Genomic DNA, 27,926 nt, shown 5'->3' with positions numbered 1-27,926 from the left:
AAAAAGACAATGTGGTGGTGAGAATGTGGAGAAATTAGAACACTTGTACACTGCTGGTAGAAACGTAAAATGGCACAGCCGCCCTGGAAAACAGTCCAGCAGTTCTTCAAAGGGTGAACATAAAATTAATATATAGCCCAACAATTCAACTCACGGGTATATACCCAAGAATGAAAACATGTCCAGACAATTACTCACACATGGGTGTTCAGAGCAGTATTATTCATAATAGCCAAAAAGTGGGAACAATGTACATGTCCATCATCTTATAAACAAAAATGTAAAAAATCTACACATTGCTGCATTATTTGTCGTTTTTTGAAAATGATGGAAGATCTGTGGTATAACCTGAATGAACCTCAAAAATGTGCTGAGAGAAGCCAGACACAGAAGGCCCCGTACTGTGTGATTTCATTTATATGAAATGTCTAGAAAAGGCAAATCTATAGAGACTGATTAGTGGTTACCACTTGGAGTGGGGGAGGGCAGAATTTAGGAGGACTTGGGGGAATGATGGTTAAAGGGTATAGGGTTTCTCTCTGGGGTAATGAAAAAAGTCCTAAAAGTCTAATGATAGATGCACAACTCTGTGAATAACAAAAGTCATTGAATTGTGCACTTTAGATGAGTGAATGGATATGTGAATTATATCTCAATAAAGTGTGTGGTTTTCAAGAAGCTCATTATGTACTGATATGCAATGAACTCCAGGATATATTAAGCAAAAAAAGCAAAGCGCCAAACTGCCATATATGCTACCATCCGGGTGGGAAAACAGTTGTTTGTGAAGGAAATACTTCTGGAAGGACACCTGCACCCCAGTAACACCAACTGCCTCTGGACAGGGAAACTGGATGACCCAGAGTAGCAGGGAGAGTTGTTTTTAATTCTTAGGAGATACCAAAAAAGTATAAAGAATAAATACAATGAACACCTGTGTGCCCAGGTTTAAAAACCATTCCTATACTCTGGTTTTTTTTCTCAGTTTTCTTTTTTTTAAGATTTTGTTTTTAAGAAATCTCTACACCAGCATGGGGCTCAAACTCATGACCCCGAGATCAGAGTTGCACGTTCCACCACCTGACCCAGCTGGGCGCCCCACCATTCCTAGACTCTTGAACCTCTGTGCCCTCTCCAGTCGCATCCCATCCCATCCACCCCTAGAGGGAACCATCATCCCACATTAGGAGTTTATCATTCCTATGCATATCATACATTTACTATATTTTAAATAGTAAATTGATTAAATTCTTAAGTAAATAAGTAGTAAACAGTTTGCATATTTTAAAACTACACATATTCTTCTGCAATTTGCTTTTCACACTCAATGTTTTGCTTTATTCGTATTGATACGTGCAATGCTAGTTCACTTTCATTGATGTATAATATACCGCATCCAGTACATCATGTAGTACATCCAATATTGATGTATAATTTGCCCAGATGGACACAAAACAAGCTCTCATCCCCCATGCTCTTCTTCCGATGAGACACTGACATTCCTATCATTGAGAGGAAGAGTCTATGGCCTCGAATCTGAGCAGAAGTGAAGCAACGTGACTTCCAATGCTAGCTTAGAACAGGCAATACAGTTTTCCCTGATTCTCTTGAGCAGCGCACTGTTGGAACCCAGCCACGGTGCCGTAAGGAAGCCCAGGCCACGTGGCAAAGCCCTATGTAGGCATTCTGGCTGATAGCCCAAGTTGAGGTCTGAGCTAAGTGCCAGTATTGGTTAACCACCAAACAACTGGGGAAGCTTTCAAGAGGACACTAGCCCCAGCCAATATCTTACTGCAACCACATGAGAGTCCCCAAGTGACATCGTCTAATTGAGCCCAGTCAACCCCCCAGACCCATTAGAGGTAACGATTATTGATTTAAGCTGATAAGTTTTGGGTAGTTCATTGTGTATTAGATAATTGAAACAACTATGCCACACTGTGTCCATTCTCCAGTTGATAGATATTTGGGTTGCTTCCAAGTTAATGCTCTTACAAACAGTGATCCTATGAACTCTCTTATACCTTCCAATGTATGTGCGTTTGTTTCTCCAGGACGGTAATTGCTGGGTTAGGGAGTATAACATCTTCAATTATACTACAACCTACCAAATTATTTTCCAAAACGGTTGGTACCAACTGATACTCTTAAAGCAGTGTCAGTTGGTATCTTCCCCAACACTGGAGACATTGAGTGTGTTGCCAATCTACTAGGCCCAAAACAGTCTTATTGTGTATATCCTTTTGTACCTTTGGATTTTTTATCATTTGCATGAATTGATCCCAAATAAACAGTTAAATGTACACTAATAAATTATTGCTTTCCTATTTTAAACATGCTTTATACACTGGGGTTACATATTAAGATTGCATTTTTTTTAAAAAAAGGAATTGTCGCCCCAGTGGCAATGAGCACATCTCATGCCTAGATCTTGGTTTCGATTCTCAGTCACCATTCTAAATAAAATAAGCTGGGACTCCTTGGAGAAATGGCTGATTTAGGACCAGGGCAGGAAGTATATAAGATGAGCCTGGAGAATCTGTAGTGCCAGAAAGTATGGAATACTAAAAAACGCAAAAATACCCACCACACAATAAATAAGTCAAAGGACACAGGAGCCAACTCTAAGAGTCCCCAAATGTCAAAGCCAGAATAACAAAATAAATCAAGTAGTATTGGATTATATAACCCAAAGCATAAAATAAGTACCCATGAGTCCATACTGTTGAAAATAAAAGGATTGAATAAATTAATAGAGAAAAGAGACACACCTCCCTTACAGAAGAATTCCCAGATTTATTTATAATTCATGTCGGTACTTTGCCCCTAAGGAGGTGAAGCATAAGCCCCGTGCTCCTTAGGTGAGGGCTGCACAGAGTGACTTCCTTTCATAGTTCAGTACGGAAAGGGAGAGGAACTTGATGGTGGAGAAACCTGGCAAACAGTAGTGATCAGGGTTAACATAAATAGTGAGACATCATGTGTGCACTCTGTACCCTAGACACAATGTAATAAAATGGCACTTTACCTCTGAGCTCTTCCTCTGAAAAACACATAACTCTGGTATAACGATGAGAAAGGCAAATCTCAAGTGAGGAACAATCTCTAATAGACCGGCCCAATATTCTTCAAAACGGTCAAGGTCATCAAAAACTGCCACAACCAAGAGGGGCCTAAGGAGGCATTGACAACTCCCTATGTGTTAACACATACGTTGGAAAACACAAATGTGACGTGGTGGAACAGAAAGGGTCCTAAAACTAAGGAAGAAGCTAAGGAAATCTGAATAACTATGGGCTTTGCTTAATACTCATGAAATCAATATTGGTTCATTCATTGTAACAAATGAGTCACGCTACTGTAAGATGTTAATAATAGGGGAAATTCAATGTGGACTCTACAGGAGCTCTGTCCAAACTGTATGTCTCAATTCTTCTGTAGATCTACAACTCGTCTACCAGATGAGGTCTGTTCTAAAAAGTAAAGTCTTAAAAAAAGAAAAATGTAAAAAGGCGAGACTCCTGGTCAGCTTCCTGACATCAAACCCAGTCCCGCCACCTGCCAGCTGGGTCCGGCTATGCCTGTTTGATGAAGTCTGCAGAGGGCCCAGAGTTCACAAAGCAGGTAAAGTTCAGTACAGGTGAAGAACAGGCCTTCAAAGGCAGGTGCAACACTCATCAAACTAAGCTCAGATTCCCGAAGGAGGGAAAAGAGGGTTTGAGGTGGCCCCAGCCCAATGCCTGACCCATCTGGGGGGCACTGGGCTGTGACACTGGAGGAAGGCGCTGTGGGGCTGCCTGGTACAGGCATTACAAGTTCCCATCTTGCTTTTGCATCTGCTGGTGTGAGCTACCAGTGGCGGTGACCTCATCCCAAGACCACCATCCAAACAGAATCAGCCACCTGGGCTGGCTCAGATCTGGTTCTGTGATTTGGCAGGAGCCCTAGGTTCACTGCACCTCCCTTTCACATCTGCTCATGAGATGAGAATAGGAAGTCCCAGACCTTCACGCTGCCGCCCTTTCCCTGAGGACTTGGGAAGTCTGTCAACTGAGCAAAGCACTTACGTAGTTCTTCCTGGCACAAAGGTGTGGTCCATGTCAGCTTTCAGCATTCTCTGCCCCACTTCTTCTGGTGGTCTCCAACTATGAGTCCAATGGCTCTTAAGTCCGTTTTGGAAGGGGGCAGTAAGTGTATGAGTAAATCATCCAAAGAATGTCAACACTCTTGGGGGAGAGCCTGATTCAGATTTGCTATTGACCCAATTATGAGTATTTGCACTGAACTGGTATGAACTGATATTCTTCATATTGATCTCTGAGCTGACCCCACATGCTACGGGGCCATCTACTGCAGCACTGCCTGTAATAGCAAGAGACCAGAAACAGCCTGAATTCCCTTCTAGAAAGGACTGAATAAGTAAATATGCACGTGTGCTTGTACAAGTGTTACTACATGTTCCTCTGCCAATATGCATGTGTGGGTGTGTGTGTACACAAAGCACACACACATAAACACATTTCTGAGAGGATGACTCAAGAAACTGGAGATACTGGTGGCCTCTGAGGAGGGCACTGGAAGGCCAGTGGACTTGGGAAGAAGCTTTTCACCACAAAGCCTTTTGTATCTTTTGCAGTTTTGAACCATGTGAATGTATTATGCTCAAGAACATTTAATTCAACCAGAGGAAAAATAACACACTGCTATGGTGTGTTGGGGCTGGTTTGGGGGAATAGCCAAATCAAATGGCGGGGCCATGGTGGTTCTGGAGCAGCTGGGAGGCACACAATATCTGGTCCGGTCCATCTGGCAGACAGTGGCAGGATGGGGCAGGACTCTTAAGGCCTGCAGCACCCCAAAGCAATAAACACTTCCTACAGCAAGTTTTATGCTTTGGGGAGTAGGAGAAGACAGGTACACGAGAAGTCTAGAAAATCTAAAACCACTATCCTAGGACCCCATCCTCAGCTCTCTGAAATGTCTTTGTTTCAAACCTGCAATTGACCCTTCACAGGGTTAGGAGTTAGGGGGACAAGGCTCCTGGTCAGCTCCCTGACCTACCACTTGCCAGATGGGTGACACCTTCAGCAGTTTACTCCTCTCTGGGTGTCCGTAAAGAGCAACAGTGACACGATTTCCCTCACGCATGTTAGTCTTTCATGGGAAGTGAGCTATCCTCGTTTTCACATCATTACACACTCAAGAAATCACCCAGCGCTCTTAAATTTAGTTACCGGAACTCTTCCTATTAACCCTGGCAGTAGCTAAAATTACCCATGAAGTGGAACCAGAGGAAATAACTAGGGAAACTAGGGAAAGAAAATCAAGACTTTAAGAGCAGCAAGGAAAGTGTGGATCCATGTGAGCTCCTGCCTGCGGTGCCACCACCACGAAGGGGCAGCCTCCAGAATCACCGCTGCCCACATCTGCTGCCTTCTCGATGGCCGACCTCAAGTGGTACCCCGTGCGCCTCGCCTGGGCCCTACCATCGTCCCTCACCCCAAAGCCCAGCCTTTCCCACCCCAGGCCCCGTGCCTGGCACACCACCTGATGCACCCCCAGCATGACATGACTCAGAAACCACAAATGAACGGATCAAGGGCTCAAGAAGACGACACAGGTCTGGGGACAGATGGTGGTAGTGATTAGGCAACAATGGGAATGTACTGAATGCCACTGAACAGGATCCTTACCGATGGCTAAAATGGTATGTATGCTTCACCACAATTAAAAAAAAAAAAAAAAAAAAAAAAAAAAGGATGAAAAAGGATGAAGTCTAATCTTATCCTCACCTGCTTTTAGGCCTCCCAAGCCCCAGGCCACTCCCTGCTAATCATATCAACTCTGTTCTCTACACGGGGAAAGGGCCCCCAATTCCCTTCTGGGCCCTCTCCTGTTTCTCTGCTCCTTTCCAGCTCGTATCACCAGGCCTTCGGCTTTGAACACAGAGCCCCCCGAGTGCTCCCTGAAGCTGCTGGACTCCACCGCAGGTACCCCCCACTCCAAATCCCGGCAGCCCAGCACCTGCCTGCCCCTGGCTCCTCCCTCCATAAACAGCACCTCTAGCCAGATGCCCCAGTCTCCCCTCTAGGTGATCTCTGCCCCTTGCCACTGCACCCCAACTGCCCGCTGCTCCTCTGAAGCCCCTCCTTCCCCACACTTCACCCCATGCCACCTTCCTTTCCTGCCTCTGCTCCTGCATGGCTGCCTCCCTGCCTCCACCCCTGCCCTCCCGACAATCCATCCCCTCCAAGGACCAAAGCCATCTTCACAAACGGCAACTCAGACCCTCACCTGCCAGCTTTAAACCCTCTCAAACTTCTCAGGGCTTAGAGAAGATGTCTGAATTCCTCGTCGTGGGTCTCAAAGCCCCAGGTCATCTGGTGCCCAGCCACGTGCCCCAGCCCATGCTGTGTGGCAGGCCCCTTGCTCCCTGGCCAGCCACCCTGGCTTTCGTGTTCCTTTGTCCTGGCTGTGTGCTCTGCCTGACCCTTTCCTCCTGCACCTCACATAGCCGCTTCTGATCCTTCCCATCGTTCCCAGCTCAGCCCTTACCTCACCTCCTCCGAAAGGCCTTCTTACCCCAACATCTGAAGAAGCTCTGGGCCCCTTGTGCTCCTCCCTCCCGTTCTTCCCACAACACGACCCTTTAACCACCATCTCCCTGGCCAGAGGTCAGTCATGCAGGCAGGGACTTGTCTACCTTGCTCCCAATGGATCCCCAGCTCTTTGAACAAGCCTGGAACAGAGCAGGGACTGTGCAGCAGTAAACAGGTGTATGGTCTAACCAACAGGAACCCACCACCTCACAAGGGAGCCTGCCGTTTGGAAAGCCACCAATAGGCAGAGTGGCAGAAACAGGTGAGGCATACAGAGGGGGAGGACACAGTGACAGAACCACTACAGCTGAGGGAGAGAAGAGGAAGTCCAACTGCACAGTGACCATGACCGTCATTGCCTTCCTTGGGGCCTGCACCAAAGATGTGGCTCCATGGAGTCCTGACCTCCAGAAACAGAGCCCAACCCTTCGTTGGCACCCCCACCTACTTTGTGCTTTGTATGAAAAACCACCCTGTGACTCACCCTAAAGGAGGGGAGGGAAACAGTTTGAAAGTCACAAAAATATATTAAAACAGCTGTTTTCTTCTCTCTCTCTCTCTCTTTCTCAGCACCGGCCTCCCTTCCCAGGGACCCCTGCCCACCACCAGCTGTGAGCTTTCAGAGAGAAAGATGCCCAGGGCAGGAAAGCAGAGGTGCCCTGCTGCAGCCCAGGGTCTGGGGAGGTCCCTCCAGCCTGGGGGTGAGGGCAGCTAACAGTCTCTACAGGCTCGACGCCACCGCCGACGAGGGGGCCGCTGGGAGGCCGGAGGTGCAGGAGGGTCAGGCAGGACGCAGCGGACAGTCGGGCCTTGCCACAGGGACAGAAAAACAGAAGAGAAATAAACAGTATGAAGAGAGGGAGAGACATAGAAGTTAAAGTGGGGGGCAGGCAGAGGGGCAAGGGGAAGTCAGGAAGTGGGCAAGGTGGGGGGATTCTGGGGGACTGGGAGGCCAGGCAGCTGGGGTAGAGGCAGCAGACGCCACTGAGGGGCAGGAAGGGGAAGAGAGGAGGGAAACGAGCACATGGCTCTGGGAGAGGTAGAAAAGTGGGTCCTGCCAAGGCCATAGTCAGAGAGGAGAGAACAGAGGACATGAGAAAGGAAAATCCCAGAGCAGCAAGGCCAAGCCACAACGACCATCTCAGACTGGGAAAACTGAGGTGAATCCCCAGAAAGCTTGGGCTGGCTTGAGTGCCTGAGGGAGACAAGCAGTGTCATCTGGCTGGGCGCAGCCTCACGGGAGCCTCTGCTGGAGCCAGGGTCCTGGAGAGGGGCCTGCGCCCCACCCAGACGCTAGAAGGTCCTGCGGCCCAGTCTTTTGAACACGCTCACTGTGCCCGCATGGTCCATCTGGGCGCCCAGGCCCTCGCTGGAGCTGCTCCCCCGGGGCCCCACCAGAGTCCGCCTAATGGTGACCTTGACCTCGGCCAAGGACTTACTCTTGGTGCTCGTGACCTGGCTGTCCTGGGCCTCGGGCACAAGGGCAGCTTTGCCCAGTCTCTGGATGATGCTGACTTTGGACAGGGACTCCGGCTTCCTCTCGAGCCCAGGGCGTGAAGAAAGGGCTAGGCGCCGCAGTGTCGGGGTGGCAGCCGTTGTGGCTGAGCTCGTGGCCTTGGCTTTGACAGTCAGTGCTGGCTGGGGACTGGGCTTGGCTGGGCCCCGGCCCAGCTTCTTCAGAACGCCGGCATACTGCAGGACAGAGCTGCTGCTGTCATTGTCGCTGTCCCAAGCCAGATCCTCATCCATCTCTGGGGTGGCCCCCAAGCGGCTAAAGACTCCTGTGGGCTGCAGGGATCAGAAACGCGACATGTGAGTCATTTAGTCATTCGAACGCATGCATGCAGAGCTGCCTCATCCATGCCCGGCCTTGCTGGGAGACACACCCATCGGTGACATGGTGACACCCTAGACAGTGGGGAAAGCCGTGACAGGGGATGTCCAGATTGCTGGCAGAGCCCAAAAGAGACTCCTGACCTTGGCTGAGATTCAGGAGAGACACCCTGGACAAGGGACATCTGAGATAAGATCTGAAAGTTTGGCTAGCAGGTCTAGTAAAGATGGGAGGAGAGAGGGCGCCACACACACACACACACACACACACAGAAGACCATTTGCAAAGGTCTGCAGGGGGCCACGACAAAAGACAAAAAAGACAAATCTGGTCCTTTGCTCAACAGAGCTTTCCTGAGTCCCAACTGCCCCAGGGCACTGTGCAGGCTGGTGCCGGGGACACAGCGGCAACTAAGAAAGCCGTGGCCTGCCCTCAGGGCGCTCACAGTCCAGTGGGGGAGACAGACCAATATCAGAAACGACACAAACAACTCCCTAATTATGACAGTCCTGTGTTCTCTGGCAGAGATGGGAGTGCTGGCAAGCAGCAGTCAAGGAAGCCACACCTCCTCTGGGAGTACAGGGATGCCTATTCCGAGGTGCTGAGTTTAAGGCAGGCCCTCGAGGATGAATGGCAGAGAAAAGGGCAAGGGCCAAGTCCTCGAGGCAGGAATAAGAATCACATGCATGGAGCATTAGCTCTGTACTAAGCTCTTTACGTGGCAGTATCATCAAGCCACATGATCCCAAGTGTTATTATCATGCTAAGATTCTAGGAAGAAAAAAGTTGGGTGAGCCCTGGGAGCAAGGGATAGAGAGGCAGGAAATGCAGCTGGGGAGCTCTGGTGCAGCTGATCAAAGGCAACATTTAAAGCGTGCCTACCATGCACTGGATGACGTCCCCAGCACTGCAGGTATATCCCACTTAATCCTCATGACCACCGCAGGAGGTGGGAACTAGACAAATAAGGAAACTGAGGTACAAGGAGCTTAAGTGACTCGGCCAAGGCCATGCAGCCAGGAAGTGGCAGAGCTAGCTGGATTCACGCTGGGCAGGCAGGACTTGGGCTGCAAGCCAAGGCAAGGAGGGTGGTGTTCACCCTGGCCGCGGTGAAAATCGTCTGATTGGGGGTTGGGGGGGTGGCCTGTCCTATGGGAGGGGGTTCACAGGAGCTGCAGATACCGGTTAGGAGACGGGGAGAGATGACAGACAGGGAAACCAGATGGAGCCATCATCAGAGCCTGCCTGGAATGAGGGCACTGGGGCATCCCTGAGACAGGGCTCAGGAGAGGAGTCCCTTTAGGGGAAGATGCTGAGGCCAGTCTGGGACATGGAGGTGGGAGAGGCCCGAGGGCGGCATGCGGGAGTTGGCCAGACCCCAGGGGCTGGAAATCGAGAGAGAGGTTGCCGAGGTGCAAAGAAGGGAACTGAGGCAGTTAATGCCGATGGGGCACAGGGAGTATGAGGGGTCAGAGGCAGGATCCACACCCTCAGGAAGACAGAGTAGAGAACCTCAGGTGGGTCCCCCATTTCCAACTCACTTTATTCCCTGTTGTTGTGTCTGCCTTGGTCTCAGCGCCGAGCCGGTCAAACACGGATGTCCTCTGGAGACCTGGGAGGGAAGTGAGCCCTCAGCCAGCACCTGCTGAGCAGTGCGTGGAGCCCAGGCCTGGCCGAGCACCATGCATTGTGCAGACAAGGGAGGGGAGACATGGCTAGCCCAGGCCCGGGCGGCTCTGGTCCAGGCAGGCACAGACTCTGTGTCTACACCTTGGCTAACACAGACCTGACCCACACATCTCTGGCTAGTACTAAACGTGGGAAGGAGCTACTAAAATTGACCCTTGGGCTCCTCGAGACTGTACAAGTTTGCAAAATGTGTGTGCGGAAAAGGCCCTTAATCCCTACTTGTTCCCTTCACTCTTTTTTGGATCATGGGCCTGAGAGTCTGTGGACTGGTGATAAGTCCTCTCCCTAAATCCCAACCCAAATAGCCATTGATAGAATGTTTACTAAACCATGATATGTAAATACAATGCAAATATTAAATGACCATTAAAAAATATGAAAAGAAAATATATGAATATGAAATATGAAAACATAGGGCACCTGGGTGACCCAGTTGCTTAAGGGTCTGCCTTTGGCTCAGGTCATGATCTCAGGGTCCTGAGATGGAGCCCTGAGTCGGGCTCCCTGCTCAGCCAGAGCCAGCTTCTCCCTCTCCCTCTGCCCCTCCTCACTGCTCCTGCAAAGGCACGCTAGTTCTCCCTCTCAAATAAATAAATAAAATCTTAAATAATAAAAAATGTGAAAGCAGATCCACATGTATTCAGGTGAAAAGATCTCAATAAAAAGTTCTAGAAAGAGGTGCCTGAATGGCTCAGTCAGTTAAGTGTCTGCCTTCAGCTCGGGTCATGACCTCAGGGTCCTGGGATCAAGCCCTGATACCAGGCTCCTTGCTTAGCAGAGAGTCTGCTTCTCCCTCTCCATCTTCCCTCTTCCACCTGTCCTCCCCAGCCCCTGCTCTGCTCTCTCTCTCTCTCCCCCCACCAAAAAAAAAAAAAAAAAAAATCCAAAAATAAAGTTATAGAACAATACCTACAGGATGATGCTTTGTGATGATTTGTGATTTTTAAAAAACACCTGTATGGGTCTATATACAAATACATGCATACAAGTTCACAGATGCTGGTCTGGAAAGGTTAACAATGGTGTGGGATATGGGATTGAGGGGACAGTCAGTTGGTACTAAATATTTTTCTGCACCATATGAATGTTCTTCCAAGAAGACACATAGAATATTCTCAAAGGAACACTGCAAGGAAGGAAGACCATTTCTGTACTACCAGATAAAAACCCCAGCTATAGACTGAATCTCTGGCTCATAATGATGGTTCCCACATTTTGGGGACCTGCCCTCAGCCAGGCACAGCCACCACTTTACAAGCAGGCAATCATGGAGTCCAAGCCCCTGCCCTTGGGGAAAGGGTGCCAGCTGAGGCATTTAGGAACCCTGCTCCACTAACTGTAGGACAACAGGGTGGTCGGTATGTGTCCTCCTCCTCTATGGCCACCAACACTGTCCACTTGGTCAAGGCCCCCTGGATTTCACTAGAGCCTGATTCAGGGCCAGTGCCTGTAGGGTGTGACCAACCCCATACAATGCAACAAAAGGGAAATGCAGTCTCTATGCCAACATGGCCGATACCTTTCGCTGCTTGCTGCTGCTCCAGGATCTTCCGGGTCCGGGGGGTGGTACCTTTAGGCATGTTGATGATGTACTTCCCCTCCATCTCAGCAGTGACCCGGCGCCGCTTGGTGGGAACAGCCAGGCTCTCCTCCTCCCGGCGGGCCAGGGCTGCTATGGAGGAGTGGATAGTGAGCATCTTCTGGGATGGAATATTCTCCTGGGTTGGGGGCTGAACACCCTGCAAAGGGCACAGATGTGCCCTTTATCTCCGTACGTTCAAATGACTGGAATCCCTTATCTTCCCAACCACTGCTGACTCTGAACCACAGAGACATTCAGAGGTTGGGCACAACAGGGCTGTTGATGGAGCTCAGAATCCCCATGGGGTGCCAGGCATCCCTAGGCTCTCTGTGGCTCTGTCCCTGCCCCAAGCAGGCTGACCTCCCAGCCCAGCTGGAATCCCCTCAGAAGGAGAAACTGCTGGGTGATGGAAAAGCTCAAGAGCTCCAGCCAGTAGTGGTTTCACGGGTATAATCATTTTTAAAGTAATCAAACTGGGGGCGCCTGGGTGGCTCAGTCAGTTAGGCAGCCATCTATCTGCCTTTGGCTCCAGTCATGATCCTGGAGTCCCATGATTGAGCCCCTGCATCAGGCTCCCTGCTCAGTGAGGAGTCTGCTTCTCCCTCTGACCCTCTCCCCTCTCATGCTCTCTCTCACTCTATCTCTCAAATAAATAAAATCCTTTTTAAAAATTTTTAAAAATACATTAATCAAGCTGTATACTTACAATTTGTGCATTGTACATTAGTAAATTATACCTCAATTAGATTTGCTTTTTTTTAAGATTTTATATGACAGAGAGAGAGAGAAAGAGACAGAGAGAGCACAAGCAGGCAGAGCGGCAGGCAGAGGGAGAGGGAGAAGCAGGCTCCCCACTGAGTAGAGAGCCAGACATGGGGCTCAATCCCAAGACTCTGGGATCATGACTTGAACCAGAGGCAGACGCTTAACTGACTGAGCCACCCAGGTGCCCTACCTCAATTAGATTAAAAAAAAAAAAGAAGAAGAAGAATCCCTTCAACACATTTGAGCTGGTCACTCCCAGGCCCAACGTCTTTTCAATTCTTTAGAAATTAATTTTAATTTTCTTGCTCATGACACACAAATCAAAAAGTCCAGTGATGGAGATGAGGCACTTCTAAACACACACAGAGGGATCCCTGGGTGGCGCAGCGGTTTGGCGCCTGCCTTTGGCCCGGGGCGCGATCCTGGAGACCCGGGATCGAATCCCACGTCAGGCTCCCAGTGCATGGAGCCTGCTTCTCCCTCTGCCTGTGTCTCTGCCTCTCTCTCTCTCTCTCTCTGTGTAACTATCATAAATAAATAAAAAAAAAAAATTAAAAAAAAAATAAATAAAATAAACACACACAGAAAAAGGAGCACATGCGGTAGAGCTGGACAAGGAGGGAGTGATGGGGCTGGGCATCAGAACAACCAAGTCCGCTCCCTGGCCTCAGTTTCCACTTGTGTCAAGATCTTTGCTGTGGGGGTGGGTCCAACAAAGTCACGACAGTGGAGCAGACAGAAGGAGGGCTTAGAAGCTTGAAGGCTGAAGTCCTATTCCCAGCTTTCAAGCTGAGACCTGGAAGAGGAACAGAGGCCAAGCGTAGAAAAGTCTGTGAAGGAAGAGTGTGCTGGGGGAAGGGAACATGAGGGCAAAGGCCCACAACGGGAAGGAGCCTGAAAGGGACCCGACAGAGGGAGCCAGCAGAAGAGACACAGGAGATGGATTCACAACATGCAAAGCCTATAAGGCCTTGTGGAAAGAGGACTTCATCACTGGGACAATGGGAAGCCCTGGAGAGTTCTAGCCCAAAGTGAGAGGATCCTCCTGGTTGCTGAGAGGAAGTGGTAGCTTCTTGACCTCTGACCCGTGCATCAAGCACAAGGCCTGGCACCAGTGCAGGCCTTGGTGAACATTTGTGAAAAGAGACTGAGCCACCTGTAGTCCACAGCACCATACTGTACACTTGAGACTTTATGAAAAGGGTAATGTGGGGACACCTGGGTGGCTCAGCGGTTGAGCATCTGTCTTTGGCTCAGGGCGTGATCCTGGGGTCCCAGGATCGGTCCCACATAGGGCTTCCTGCATGGAGCCTGCTTCTCCCCCTGCCTATGTCTCTGCCTCTCTCTCTGTCTCTCTCATGAATAAATATAATCTAAAAAAAGGAAAGGAAAGAAAAAGGAAAGAAAAAGGAAAGGAAAAGGAAAAGGAAAGGAAGGGAAGGGAAGGGAAGGGAAGGGAAGGGAAGGGAAGGGAAGGGAAGGGAAGGGAAGGGAAGGAAAGGAAAGGAAAGGAAAGGAAAGGAAAGGAAAGGAAAGGAAAGGAAAGGAAAGGAAAGGAAAGGAAAGGGTAATGTCACATTAGGTGTTCCTCCCACATGGGGCACCTGGGTGGCTCAGTTGGTTGGGTGTCTGCCTTCAGCTCAAGTCATGATCCCAGGAATTGAACCTGGGGATTTGAACCCCATATTGCTGAGCAGGGAGCCTGCTTCTCCCTCTATCTCTGTCCCTCCCCCTGCTTGTATACTCTATCAAACGGGTGAATAAAATCTTAAAAAAAAAAAAAAAAAAAAGTGTTCCTTCCACAATGAAAAAATAAACAAGAAACCTAAAAAGACTGAACCAACCACTGAGAGCCTCACTGCATCCGCACTCTGCCCATTCTACAGACTGGGAAAGCAAGGCCTACGGAGATGCAGGGGCTTGGCCAAGTCCAGATGCTCTGGACACCCTGTGGTCTTCAAAGTACCTCGCAACGGGAACCTGACCTCCAAATACCATCTGCTGACCCACACCCACTCCAGCCCCTCCCACCATCTGCCCAAGTCCCCTCACCAGCAGCCTTGGCACTCTTCGCTGCCATCTTGTTGGACACGGTGACCGAGATCTTGGAGGTGCTGGTGTCTGGTCGCCTGGGGGGAGTGCCAGGTGGGGAATCACGGTTTAGGCTGTTGGCGATCATTCGAGAGGCAGCTGTGGGGAGAAAAGGGGGGAGTCCAGTTGTGCCAGGGCCCTGGGATGGAGGCCAGGACAAAGAAGGCAAGCCTTGGGACTGAATGGGGAAAGGACAGCTGGAGTCACTCTGTGACTGTACTGACATGATGGGGATACTTGGGGGTGGGCCAGTCTAACAAGGAGCTAGCCCACCTCTTGCTGCTTGGGGGCCTTTCCTGAGGTCCTAGACCAAAGACTGGTTCCTATCACACCTCACCCAGCAAGCATGCACCTCTTCATAGCACATGCTGTTCCCTCTACCTGGCATACAGTTCCCCAAGTACGAACCGCTTTGCTCTAGCTCTTTACTAGGTCTCCTCTCAGATGGCACCTCCTCAGAGAAAGCTTCCCAGATCATTCCGCCAACATCTACCAAACCAACCCTATGCTTGGCTTGCTTTTGCCTCATAACCCTAATTACTGCTTGACATTAAATTACACGGATTTGTCTACTGGTGAACTCTCCCACGAAGAGACAATGCCTGTTTATTTCTGTATCCCCAGTTCCTGCAACAGTTTCTGGTGCTTCACAGGTCCTCAAAAAACATCTACTGGAAAAGAACACTATCACAGAAAATCCCAACATCCCTACCAGAATGGGATCTACTGCAAACAATTTTATACATGAGGAAATGGGGACTCTGGGATGGGGGTCCCTCAGACAGGCCCTCAGACACAGTGAATCTATTCTCAGTTGGGCTACAGGAAGACAAACAGTGACATCCATCTGGGGATGAGGGATGGGAGTGGGGGTAGTCTCTGGCAGCCCCTGTGTTCTGCAGAGTAAGGAGAGATCCCAGGGTACCAGGTGGGAGCTACAGCACACAGACTAGAGGGCCAACCCCAGAGTGGGAAGGACACGGGTCTTGTCTCTAGTGCAGTAGAACTGGTTTAGGGCCCAAGTTTCAAAAGCTTGTTGGAAAGAGTTTCAGGCTGCCCCTGCTTATTCCCCAGTCCTAGTGTTCCCCACCCCTACCACCAATGGCTTTCAAATTTTGGTATTCCATCCTACCTACTCCCAAAAGTCTTCCCTTTTTCTGCTATGTGCTCTTTCTCAAAACCTGTCTAAGTCCCCCATAATAACCCTCAATGCATTGTTATAATTATATATTGCTTGGTTGGTTTTTTAAATTATAACTATAATATACAGAAAAACACATCAAACCCGCACAGACCACTTAACAAAAAGTGAACTCCCTCATACCCACTACCCAGGTTAAGAACTGGAACCTTCCTGGCACTCAGAAGTCCAGGGATTGACTCTTCCCTCACTCCACCAAGAAAAACAGGTCAGTTTTCAGCCCTGTTTACTCCCCTGGTAATGACCGTTATATACCCTTCTACAATTTTCCCAAGACTTTTCTATAGACAGCTCTGAAGCCAGATGGGGTGGTCTTCTGGCAAGCTGTCCTGGGATGATTGAGACGCTCTGCTATAAAAGGTAAGTGGTTGAGAGGCCCTGCCTCTTGCAGAGTATCCTGAAGGAAATGTCTTACTTGAAAAGGATAAGGGATGTGATGTTTCATTACGACAGGCAAACACTATTTGGATGGAAGAAAAACAACTGTCTTTGCCCCAATGAATCTAAGCTGCAGTCAGATGTCAGACACACGCACACATATAGACATGCATGCTCAAAAGTGTATATTATAAAGTGAATACAGGTGAATATACCAAGAATGCTGTTCTAGAACATTCTTCCCCACTGCCTTTCCCTCTTTGCTTGTTTCCCCTATTCCTCCTAATTGCCTATTTTCTCCACTAGTATTTTTTAGTTTACTTTTTTTTAATTTGTTTTAAATGGGACAGCCCGGCGGTTTAGCGCCACCTTCAGCCCAGGGCATGATCCTGGAGATCCAGGATCGAATCCCACATCAGGCTCCCTGCGTGGAGCCTGCTTCTCCCTCTGCCTGTGTCTGTGCTTCTCTCTCTCTCTCTATCATAAATAAATAAAATCTTAAAAAAAAAAATACATACTACCTGACTTCACTTATGTACACTTGACAGACTAGCAAAAAGACTAACAAAAATAGATCAACCCTGCTGTTACAGATCAGAGTAATGGGTGCCCTGGAGAAGGGGTAATGACACTGGTCAGGTTTCTGTTCCTGGATTTGGATGTTGCTGACCACATGGCTACTGCACCTGTGGAAAGTGATTCGGCTGTACCTTCATGATCAGAATGCTTTCCCGTGCATAAGTTCAAGCAGACTGTTGCAGAAAAGAACTCGAATTTATTCAGCCTCCCTTTGTCCATGTCTTGGGTGGGCACTGCCCACACCGACACTGGGCCTAGCCATGTGACTGGCTTTGGCCAGTGGGGTAAGAGCAAGTGTTATACAAGCTTTGCACACTGGGGCCTGCCCTCTCGTGCTGCTCTGGGGAACCCCGCAATCAGCATTATATGGACAAGCCCAGGCTCACCTGCTGGAAAACGGGCAACATGTGGCCCAGTTACAGATGACAGCAAGCCAACCATCAGATGTGAGACTATGCTAGATCACCCAACATCAACTAAGCTGCTAGGTAACCACTGTGGTCAGCTGAGCTGGCCTAGAGCAGAACTGACCAGCCATGTCATAAAATCATAAGAAATAAGTCTGTGCTTTAAACCAGTTTTTGGGCTTGTTAAGCAGCAAAGGTTAATATGCACATTAATTTTTTTAAGTTTATTTTTCTTAAAAAAGGTATCACACTGCTGAAAAAAACTAAATGTATAAATACAGTCTATTCACATCATTCATGGATTCCCTATTTGCAAATTCACCTATTCACTAAAATTGATTTGTAGGGGATCCCTGGGTGGCTCAGCAGTTTCGCGCCTGCCTTTGGCCTGGAGCGCAATCCTGGAGTCCCGGGGTCGAGTCCCACGTCGGCTCCCTGCATGGAGCCTGCTTCTCCCTCTGCCTGTGTCTCTGCCTCTCTCTCTCTATGTATATCAGAAATAAATAAAAAATAAACCTTTAAAAAAATTTTTAAATAAATAAATAAAATTGATTTGTAACCCCAAACCAATACCTGTGCTGCTTTTGTGGTCATTCACAGCCATACACCGAACAGTGAAAAACCTATCACCCAACGCATTCCCTCACTGAAGTCAAACAAGGTGACGCTCTGCTTTCTTGTTTCACTTCACACACGGTAAGCAAGTTACCTTCTGGCAGTCTATTTCATGCCATGTTTTTACATTTTTGTGCTTTTTGCTAGTGATTTTGCTGTTTAAAATGGCCCCCAAGCATAGTGACAAAGTGTTTTCTGGTATTCTCAAATGATGTGCCTGATGAAGAAAATATATGTGTTAGATTCGCTTCATCCAGGCATGAGTGATAGTGCTTGCTGGTCGTGAGCTCAGTGTTAACCCATCCACAATATATAGCAAATAAAATGTCTAAGCAGAAACATATAAGGACTGCATTGATCAGTTGACAAAAACATTGTAATCAGAGGCCCGCAGGAACCTAACCTTGTATTTCCTCTTGAAGCAGTGACTCAGTATTTGCTAATTCAGTGTGTGAAGTGACTTTACAGAACAGAACTGCCACCAATGAAAATCGACTGCACATACAGCCACCCACTACCCAGGCTATTTTTCCCTGAGAGAACCTCAGATGGCTTGGTTTCACCTCTGCAGACTCCAGAAATGTCCCCTTCACAGCTAAACTATGTGAATAAAGGTAAGGAATCCGGGGTAGGTGGGACTCACCACTAGATGCACCTCGGCGAATCTCGCCTGGGAGGGGGCTGGGGCTGCAGGGCACTGACTCAGTGGCAGCTTTGCACATGTCCTATTAAAAAGAAAAAAAAACAAACAAACCCAAACAGGTGTCTGGATTACCACAGGGACATGGGCACGAGGCAGAGGAATAGAAATCTGAGTAACACTGAGGGGATCAGAGCCTGAGCTACTAGAGAAGAGATTTCAGAACATTTAACTCCTAACTATGAGTAAGCATCAAACACAAACTGGGAGACATTCTACAACACACCTGACCAGTACGCTTCAAAACTGTCAAGGTCATCAAGCATGTGAGAGGACTATGGAACTGTCACAAATTAACAGAGAGCAAGGAAGTCTAAGGAGACATAAATAAATGCACTGTGGTATCATGGAACAGAGAGATGACATCAGAGGAAACACTGATAAAATCCAGGTGGTCTATAGTTTAGGTAGTGGTACTGTGCTAACGTTCATTTATTAGTTTTGACAAACGTATCATGGCTACGTATGATGCTAACATTAGGGGAAACTAGGTGAAGGAGATACAGAAACTTTCTGTACTGTTGGTGGAACTTTCCTGTAAACCTAAAATTGTTCCCAAATTTAAAAGTTTAAAGGGAAAAAAAAGCTTTGCTCAGTGACCTTATTTGTGATAACTCAGGGAATGCCCCTGGCTTGGGAGAGCCCTCACTGTGGGGTCCTGGCTGGATGACAGATATGAAGGCCGGTCCCAGGGTGGGGGAAGCAGCCAGCATTTAGTAACATGAAAAGTCTGACAGCACAGCTCTGAGGCAAGCTTCCTTCTCAGTCAAGTGGAGTGAGCAATAAATGAGTTTAAAATGTATAAAGGGGGATGCGTGAATGGCTCAGCGGTTGAGTGTCTGCCTTCAGCTCAGGGCATGATCCCAGAGTCCGGGATCGAGTCCCACATCAGGCTCTTTGCAGGGAGTCTGCTTCTCCAACTCTTCCTGTGTCTCTGCCTCTCTGTGTCTCTCATAAATAAATAAATAAAATCTTTAAAAAAATGTATAAAGAATGGAGACAGAGCCTGGTAGGCTATGGTAAGCACCTGGTAAGTGGCAGCTATCAAAATTCAATGAGTTCTTCATCCCAGGTCTGGTGCTCGGTGCTGCATACACTATCTGGTAGGTGACCATAGCTATCCTACACAGCGATGGAATGTGAAAAGCCTGTTTCAGAGAGATTCGGGGAGGTCAAGATCACTAGTCTAAGGTCACCATAAGTGGAGGGGCCAAGAATGAAATGACCATGTTGTTGGCCAAGTGACCAACAGAGTCCCACAGGGTGAGCTCATGTTCTGGGGACAGAGAAGAGTCCTGCTAATGACAATCATCAGGAGGAAGATGAGAACTAGTAATGACAATAGAGAGCCTTTACTGAGGTCCCACTATTTACACTGTACTGGAGCTTTATTTAACTTAATACAACCACCTCACAAGATAGGTCTATCTATCTGCATCCTGAGCCTATTCTAAGGCTCAGAGAGGTTGTGCAACATGCCCAATGTCACACAGCAAATGGTACAACCAGCCTTGGAACTCAGGTCTGCCCACCTTTGCTTCTAAGCCTCCTGCTGGCTCTGCTACTGCCCCTCCACTGCACCCGAAACCCAGGGACCAAGGGGTTGGGCAGAGCACCCACCTGGCGGTGCACCACCTTGGCATGTTTGAGGATGGCAATGATGTCCCCCACCACAGTCACACCCAGCTCATTCATGATCTCTTTGTTGAGATCCAGCAGCATGCTCTTCTGGATCCTGCAGGGGAGGGTCAGCTGTGAGACCACAAGTGGGCCATGATAGACGGGCCAGCCAGCTCTCTTCTCCCCTCACCTCTCCCAACTCTCCCCTCCTCTCTCCAAGGCCAGCTCTGTCCCCTCGGCCCCCTTACCTATTATCCACGAACATCACGGCATAATTGACAGCAGGTCCCGGAGGAATGCCGGCTTCCTTAAAGAACTGGATCCACTCGGAAGTGGCTGGGGGGTAGACAAGGCTCATTATTCCCATTATTCTCTCCAGAGAAGAGCAGCCACAAAACCATTAACAGCAATGGCTCCCACAAGTTAAATGCTCTTGGCATGCCAGGCCCCAGCTGAGCGCTCTACACTTACAGTGGACCCAAGCCCACCCACAACCCTGTGAGGAGTGAGGCAGCACTATGACTCCCTCACTCTGCCAATGAGACTGAGGCAGGGGGAGGTTGGGCAATTGGCCTCAGGCCACACTGCTAACACGAAGCAGAGTTCCCAAGCTCATGTGCTTCTGTACAGCCCTTCTTACAGCTCTGCCATGCCCTGGGCCATGAGCCACTATGATCATCCCCACACTTGGCCAATGCCCAATTTCAGGGAGCCAGGATTCTGGGTTCTCCACCCTGGTCCTGATCAGCAGGCCCAGCTCCCGAGGGTGACAGGATCTGCAGGTGAACGGAAAGAAGGGACACAGAGCCAGCCTGTGAGCATCAACAAGCCCTCTCCTCACCACAGCAGCAGCAAACCCCAAAGGCTTTGGCGCTTGGGTTCAAATTCTGACTCTGCCACTTCCTGGCTAAGGGATTATGGGAAGTTAACTCTTGGTGTCTCAGTCTCCTCATCTGTAAACTTAGGATAATACACTCGGCAAGTATTTACCGAGTATTTGGCACAGGCTAAGTCTCTTGCTAGGCAAAAGGGATAGCAGACACAAGACAATGTCCCTTCCCTCATTGAGCTCACATTCTAGTAATAATGCCCATATCCCTGGATCACTGTGCAGATTCAGTAAGAGATAAAGGACTTTGAGTGACACCTGGCCCTGGCGACAACCTCCACTCCACTCATAGAAGCGGCTGCTATTCTTATTATTATTCTGCCTCCACTACCAAAGCCAAGGCCAAGACCATGGAGACACCCACCCACAAAGCTTTTATTGTTTATTGTCTCTGTTGGCCTCTTGGGTGTGACCTTTAAACTGAACCTGGTCTGGCCAATGGGTGTTAGGTAAGATCACTAATTCCAAGAACTTTTTTTTTCACATTTTAGCATCTCTGAAACTAAGAGCCATGTCACAATCAATGGTATGCTGTGGTTTAACGAGCGAAACTTTTTTCTTTCTCGTTGTATATAACGCTACACCCAACAATCAAAACAAGAAATTTGTTACTGCCGTGCGCATTTTGCTTATAAGACAACTGAGGCTCAGAGTGGGAGAAGAGACTCTGGTCTAGGTGACTTCAGGACTCAGGCGCAGGCCCAGGGGCCATCCTTCTGCCAACAGGCCCATCTCCCCAGGACTGAGGCAGGTGAGGAGCTCATGCCCTCAGGACTTCTTCCACCAGCCAAGAGGACAGGGGGGCCTTTTTCTGCCTTACTCAGGCACTATTGACTGCCCAGGCATGGGGCTCTGGGTCCTATTACTCAACAGCAAGCAACTTCGTCTACCCAAAAGAACCAGGGATGCCTGGGTGGCTCAGGGGCTGAGCATCTGCCTTTGGCTCAGGGCGTGATCCTGAGGTCCTAGGATTGAGTTCCGCAACAGGCTCCCCAGAGGGAGCCTGCTTCTCCCTCTGCCTATGTCTCTGCCTCTCACTCTGCATCTCTCATGAATAAAAATTAAAAAAAAAAACACATAATGATTCCATTTATATGAAATGTCCAGAACAGGTAAACATCTATAGAGATCTACAGAAACAAAGTAGATTTGTGGTTACTAGGGGCTGGCAGAGAAAAGAGAATGGCTATTAGTTAATGGGTATGAGGGCTTTAGGGGGATTGACAAAAAGGTTTTGAAATTGGATGTGCTGATGGTTACAGGACTCCGAAAGCCGAATACAAAAGCTATTGAACAGTATACTTTAAACAGGCGAATTGTATAAGATGTGAACTATATCTCAATCAAAGTGTTACTAAAGAGGAAAAAGGTGCCACACAGTTTGGGCCAGCTAGCTGCCAGAAGCAAAGCTAGGGAACTGCAAATGTCCCCAGATCGGGCCCTTGCCATCATTTCATGTCCTACTAAAGAGGAAAATATGTTGCCAAGTAAATGGGTCATAAGCACCCCCATTCCAGAAATAATAAGAGGGGCAACAACGAGTGTCCTACCAAAGCAGGAGACGCGCACTGGTACATTCACAGCAGCTTGTCTGTAACAACCCCAGCCCAGAAACAATGTCTCCACTGACAGAAGCAGATAAACAAATGGTGGTCACTCACGCAGTAAATACTACACAGCAGCTCAAAGGAAAGAACTACAGCTACACACAGCAACGGGGAGGATTCCCGGCCGTTATGTGGAGCAAAAGAAGCCACTTGCAAAAGAACACAAGGCGTGATTTCGTTCACTTAAGTTCAAAACTAAAGTCCACAGCATAGGAATATTCTCAATGGTGGTACAATTTAAAAAGGCAAGGAGCGATGATCACAAAGATAATGGTTTCCTCCATCTGGACGAGGGAGGGGGCTGTGATCTGTGAACAGGTGGGCCCTTGGGGAAGCTGGCAATACTGTATTTCTTGATCAGGATGGTTGGAGGGCTGGGAATCCCTGGGTGGCGCAGCGGTTTAGCGCCTGCCTTTGGCCCAGGGCGCGATCCTGGAGACCCGGGATCTAATCCCACGTCGGGCTCCCGGTGCATGGAGCCTGCTTCTCTCTATGCCTCTCTCTCTCTCTCTCTCTGTGACTATCATAAATAAATAAAAATTAAAAATAAATAAATAAATAAACCTTTGTATTGAACTCTAACGTGCACATGTACAAAAGCACACATAAGTTGATAGCTTTCATAAACCAACACACATGTGCAACTGGCACCCAGATCAAGAAATAAAACATTCCCAACATCCCAGAAACCACCTTCCCCTAACACATTCCCTATGGAGTGACATCTCTCTGTTTCTCAAGGGTGACCACCACCTTCCGACAGCATGGATTGGTTTTGCCTGTTTTTGTGCTTTATATAAATGGAATCATAAAAGATGTATTCTGACGTTTGCTTTTGAATTGCTCTTAGGACCCACAAAGATGTTTGATGTACTTCTCTATATGTACAAATCTCAAAAAACTTACAAGCTACCCACTTATAACCTCTGTGCTTTGGCAATCCCAAAATACAGAGCTTAAAGACAACATAGTGATGAGGCCTATGAGAATACTGACAGCTAATATTTGTCAAGAACTATGCCCAAGGTTTGACATGCAATAACCTCCTTAATCCTTACGACATCCCAGGATGTAGGGACTGTTAGTATCTCCGTTTTACAGGTGAGAAAACTAAGGCTCTGCTGGACTTCATATCACAAGTTCTTTAGGGCTAGACTATGCTGTCAGGAGGCCAAGCTCCAGAGTGGACAGGCCCCAGGCAGGCCATGGCCCCGCCTCCACGTTCCTCAGAGTACAGCTGTTCCTGCCAGTGACCAGGCCCTCCTCCCCCACCTCGTCTCCCCTCACCAAGGTCAGACCTGAGAAAGGGTAGTGGGGAGAGGGGGCCCCACAGAGAAGGCCAGAGACTCACCCATAGTCACTGAGACCATTGTCTCCCCTGCCCTGGTGCTGCTCCCGGGAGCCTGGAAGAGAGAACAAGAGGAGACGGCCCATGAGTTGCCATAGGCTGTTGAGTGTACGTCCCTCCCTTGCTGCCTGTCTGTCTGCGGCCAGAGGAGAGTTCCTGGGCTGGGGGCTCACAGCCCAGGAATAGCCTGAACAGCTGGCAGGAAGTCAGCCTGGGACAGAGCTGCCACCACAACTATCACTGCCGCCTGGGACAAGGCCCAGGGACACCAAATGTCTACAGCTCCATTCCCACACACCTCAACAGGTTTCTGGCTGGAAGAGGAAGAGAGTGAGAGAAAAAAAAGACACCGCTGCTCAAGACTTTAACCATAAATACCCATCAGCCATCCATTCACAAACTATTTACTGACAACCTGGGATGTGCGAGGCACTATTCTAGGAGCTAAAGATACTGGTGTGAACAAAAATACAGAGTGTGACATCTAGGTGGAGACAGGGGAAAGGGGACAACAGAGAATAAACAAACAAACAGATAAGGATACAGTGAGTCACAAAGCCTTTGGTGTCATGCAGAAAACAGGGAGGGCCTGGCAAGGGAGGGAGGGGTTGTGATTGCAAACTGGGTGAAAGGGGAGACCCCTCTAAAGCAACATTCAGAGACCTGAAGGAGGCAGCCCTGTGGTTTTATAGATGAAGAGCGTTCCAGGAGAAGGTACGGCAAGTCCAGTGTCCTGAGCCATCTGGCATGGGTGCGGGCCGGCTCGGAGCCGGAATGACTGCAGTGCAGTGAGTGAGGGGACGGGGGACGGGGGGAGGGACAGGGGAAGGCAGGTAGTAGCTGAGGGCAGAGAGATGGGCCAGCCACCACATTACAAGGGGCCTCGGAGGATAAATGCAAAACCAATGTCTACTTAGGTAAGACAAGCAGGTACCAGAAAGCTGTTAAGGACATATTAGCACTGGGGCGCCTGGGTGGCTCAGTGGTTGAGCATCTGCCTTTGGCTCAGGGTATGATCCCAGGGTCCTCACATAGGGAGGATCCCCGTGGGGAGCCTGCTTCTCCCTCTGCCTGTGTCTCTGCCTCTCTCTCTCTGTGTCTCTCATGAATAACCAAATAAAGTCTTAAAAAAAAAAAGGGGACATATTAGCACCAGCAAGCACCTTTTTCTGAATACTAGTGGCAGCCCTAATAGGAAACTAAAGGGGAAAAACTTCCTTGGTTGATGATTCACTGCGGTCTGCCTCCAGGACCACTCGGCCCACTCAGCCCTCCCATCTTTCTGTGGCCCTGTCCTCTCCTCCAAGCCCTCCACCCTCTTCCTTCACTCTACTCCCTGCTACGCACTCTGGCCCAGATTATTTTTTTTTTAATTTTTATGTATTTATTCATGAGCAACACACAGAGAGAGGTTGAGACACAGGCAGAGAGAGAAGCAGGTTCCTCACTGGGAGCCTTATGTGGGGACCCGGATCACGCCCTGAGCCAAAAGCAAATGCTCAACTACCAAGCCATCCAGGCATCCCCCCTTCTTTTAAAATTTTATTTGAGAGAGAGTGCACCCACACATACAGTGGGGGGAGGGACAGAGGAACAAGAAGACTGACTCCCTGCTGAGCGAGAAATCCCAACATGGGGCTTGATCCCAGGACTCTGAGATCACGACCTGAGCTGAAAGCAGACAGTTAACTGACTGGGCCTCCCAGACACCCTCCTGGGCCCTGATTCTGGTCCTTCTCACTCACCGTTCCTCCGTCGCCTCCACAGGGCGCAGAAAACCCTTTTTGTTCACCATCACACACAATCTGCTCCTCCCAGCCCCCATTCTGACGGTACAACAGAGATAATATGAGAGTAAGGGCTCTGGAACCAGACTGCAGGGTTCAAATCTGGCTCTACCACTTAACAGCTGCATGGTCTCGGCAAGTTACTTCACCAGTCGGGCCTGGGGTCCCCATTTGGAAATCGGGATGGTACCCACATGACTTCCCTCAGAGGAGGCTCTAAGGCCAGATGAGGTTCTATGCATGGAGCACCCGAGGCAGTGCCCATGTACTCTAACAGTCTGGAAGCTAGTCTCACCTTCTAGGCCTCTAGTCTTAATCTGTCCTCCGACACCCATGGGTTTTCCCACAGAAGCTCACCTGTGCCTGGAACGCTTTCTCATCCTGTCCTCCTGGCACGCTCTCCTTCACTCTCTTTGGTTGTCACCCACTTTATGAAGCTTTCCCAGAGTCCGCAGATGTGAGACTCTGCCCTCTGCCTCCAGCTGGGGTTCACCCTAACCTTCTCTGTCTTCTGTTGCATCTCTTATTGATGAACATGACCCTGGACATCACTCTGCCCCATACTTGACTCCCAAGATCTACTTTCCCTTCTGGATTTTGCCACTGGACAAAGACAACACCACTGGAATCTCTCAAAGAGCAGGGCATGGTGAGATTTCAATACGTCAGGCAGATAGACAACATGTCACATACCAAGCACTGATTATGCACCAGGACCTGAGCCAGGCATCATGCTGACACCTCACAATGTCCTCATGAAGAAGGACTATTATTAGCCCCATTTTAATCAATGAAAAAAACCAACTCATCGAGGTACAGTCATCATTTGTCAAATGCCACATCTACCAAGTGACTTTACTGGGATTTGAAAACAGGTTCTTCCTGATTCCAATGCCCATTCAGTAGTTCTTGTTCAAAGTTTACATGCCAGGTATTGAGTATACACAGCTCAGTGTCTCCTCACAACCACCTAGGGAAAAAAGTTAAAATGATCCCCATGTTACAAATGGAAGTGGCAGGTCCAAGGTCACACAGCAAATAACTGTAGGGCCAGGACTTGAACTCAAGGCAGTCCAATGGCTGTGACTCACACTGGCTGAGGGATTACAAGCCAGGCACTGTGCTCAGTGTTTGCAAGGTGTCAGTTAATGCTTACCACAAGCCTTTGAGAACTGGTGTCCTCTCCCTACAGCGGCAGAAGTCCCCCAGCTGGACTTGATTGCCTCTCTCCTCCATTAAAAGCTCATCCAGCGCTGACTTTCTGAACAGTGAAAATTGGAACATTAATAATAATAGCCAATGACAGTTCCTAAAATTCAAGTGATTACCATGTATCAGACTCCCTAGCTAAGCCCTTGAAAAGCTTGGATTGAAATCCCGACTCTACCATTTCTGAGTCTTTGGCTTAACCTTTCGAGATCTTACTTCCCTCATCGATAAAATAAGAATGCTATGAATAGCTATTCTTAAAATGGTTAGAGGGATGATGTGAATCCATAAACACCAAGTCTTTAAAACAATGCTGGGCAGGTGATAAGTGCTATGTACACAGGTATTAAATAAATCAGTTTTGGGGCACCTGGATGGCTCAGTGGTGGAGCGCTTGCCTTTGGCTCAGGTCATGATCCGGGGCATAGAGGGCCACAACAGGCTCCCCACAGGGAGCCTATGTCTCTGCCTCTCTCTCTGTCTCTCATGAATAAATAAAATCTTTAAAAAAATCAATCAATTGGGCAGCCCGGGTGGCACAGCGGTTTGGCGCCGCCTGCAGCCCAGGGCGTGATCCTGGAGACCCTGGATCGAGTCCCTCGTCGGGCTCCCTGCATGGAGCTTGCTTCTCCCTCTGCCTGTGTCTCTGCCTCTCTCTCTGTGTGTGTCTCTATGAATAAATAAAATAAAAAATCTTTAGGGGATCCCTGGGTGGCGCAGCGGTTTGGCGCCTGCCTTTGGCCCAGGGCGCGATCCTGGAGACCCGGGATCGAATCCCACATCGGGCTCCCGGTGCATGGAGCCTGCTTCTCCCTCTGCCTATGTCTCTGCCTCTCTTTCTCTCTCTCTGTGACTATCATAAATAAATAAAAATTTAAAAAAAAATCTTTAAAAAAAATAAATAAAAAATCAATCAATCAATCAATCTTCAGTAAGCCAGAGAAAAGGTAGCCACATGCAAAGTGTAAGTGAAGAATAGAGTGCCAGATAACTTGATAGGATCTGTGGGACTGTGGAATCACAAAG

The 27,926-nt window shown here is 48.7% G+C and overlaps 1 protein-coding gene across 8 annotated transcripts in view; it reads right to left on the bottom strand.

Moving 5' to 3' along the window:
- CUNH19orf47 (chromosome unknown C19orf47 homolog) overlaps positions 1–27,926 on the bottom strand; it is a 39,401-nt gene that overhangs the window by 7,537 nt on the left and 3,938 nt on the right. For 3 of the 8 annotated variants that reach the window (XM_055309794.1, XM_055309796.1, XM_055309793.1), the window contains exons 2-10: positions 26,848–26,952; positions 23,908–23,959; positions 20,309–20,396; positions 20,061–20,175; positions 18,384–18,465; positions 14,522–14,659; positions 11,642–11,794; positions 9,975–10,045; positions 1,135–8,387 (exon numbers count right to left, since the gene is read on the bottom strand). In XM_055309794.1, coding sequence (XP_055165769.1) covers positions 7,893–8,387; positions 9,975–10,045; positions 11,642–11,794; positions 14,522–14,659; positions 18,384–18,465; positions 20,061–20,175; positions 20,309–20,396; positions 23,908–23,926 — 1,161 coding nt within the window. In that variant the 5' untranslated portion in view covers positions 23,927–23,959; positions 26,848–26,952 and the 3' untranslated portion in view covers positions 1,135–7,892. Of the gene's footprint in view, positions 1–1,126; positions 8,388–9,974; positions 10,046–11,641; positions 11,795–14,521; positions 14,660–18,383; positions 18,466–20,060; positions 20,176–20,308; positions 20,397–23,907; positions 23,960–26,048; positions 26,340–26,847; positions 26,953–27,926 lie in introns of those variants that run through there. The other 5 variants (XM_055309801.1, XM_055309800.1, XM_055309799.1 and 2 more) reach the window with 5 other exon arrangements.

The sequence above is a fragment of the Nyctereutes procyonoides genome, unplaced genomic scaffold, assembly GCF_905146905.1.
Source record: "Nyctereutes procyonoides isolate TBG_1078 unplaced genomic scaffold, NYPRO_anot_genome, whole genome shotgun sequence".
In the NCBI taxonomy this organism is placed as follows: Eukaryota; Metazoa; Chordata; class Mammalia; order Carnivora; family Canidae; genus Nyctereutes; species Nyctereutes procyonoides.
The sequence above is the reverse complement of the archived record's forward strand: the minus strand, read 5'-3'. Positions and strand labels throughout refer to the sequence as shown.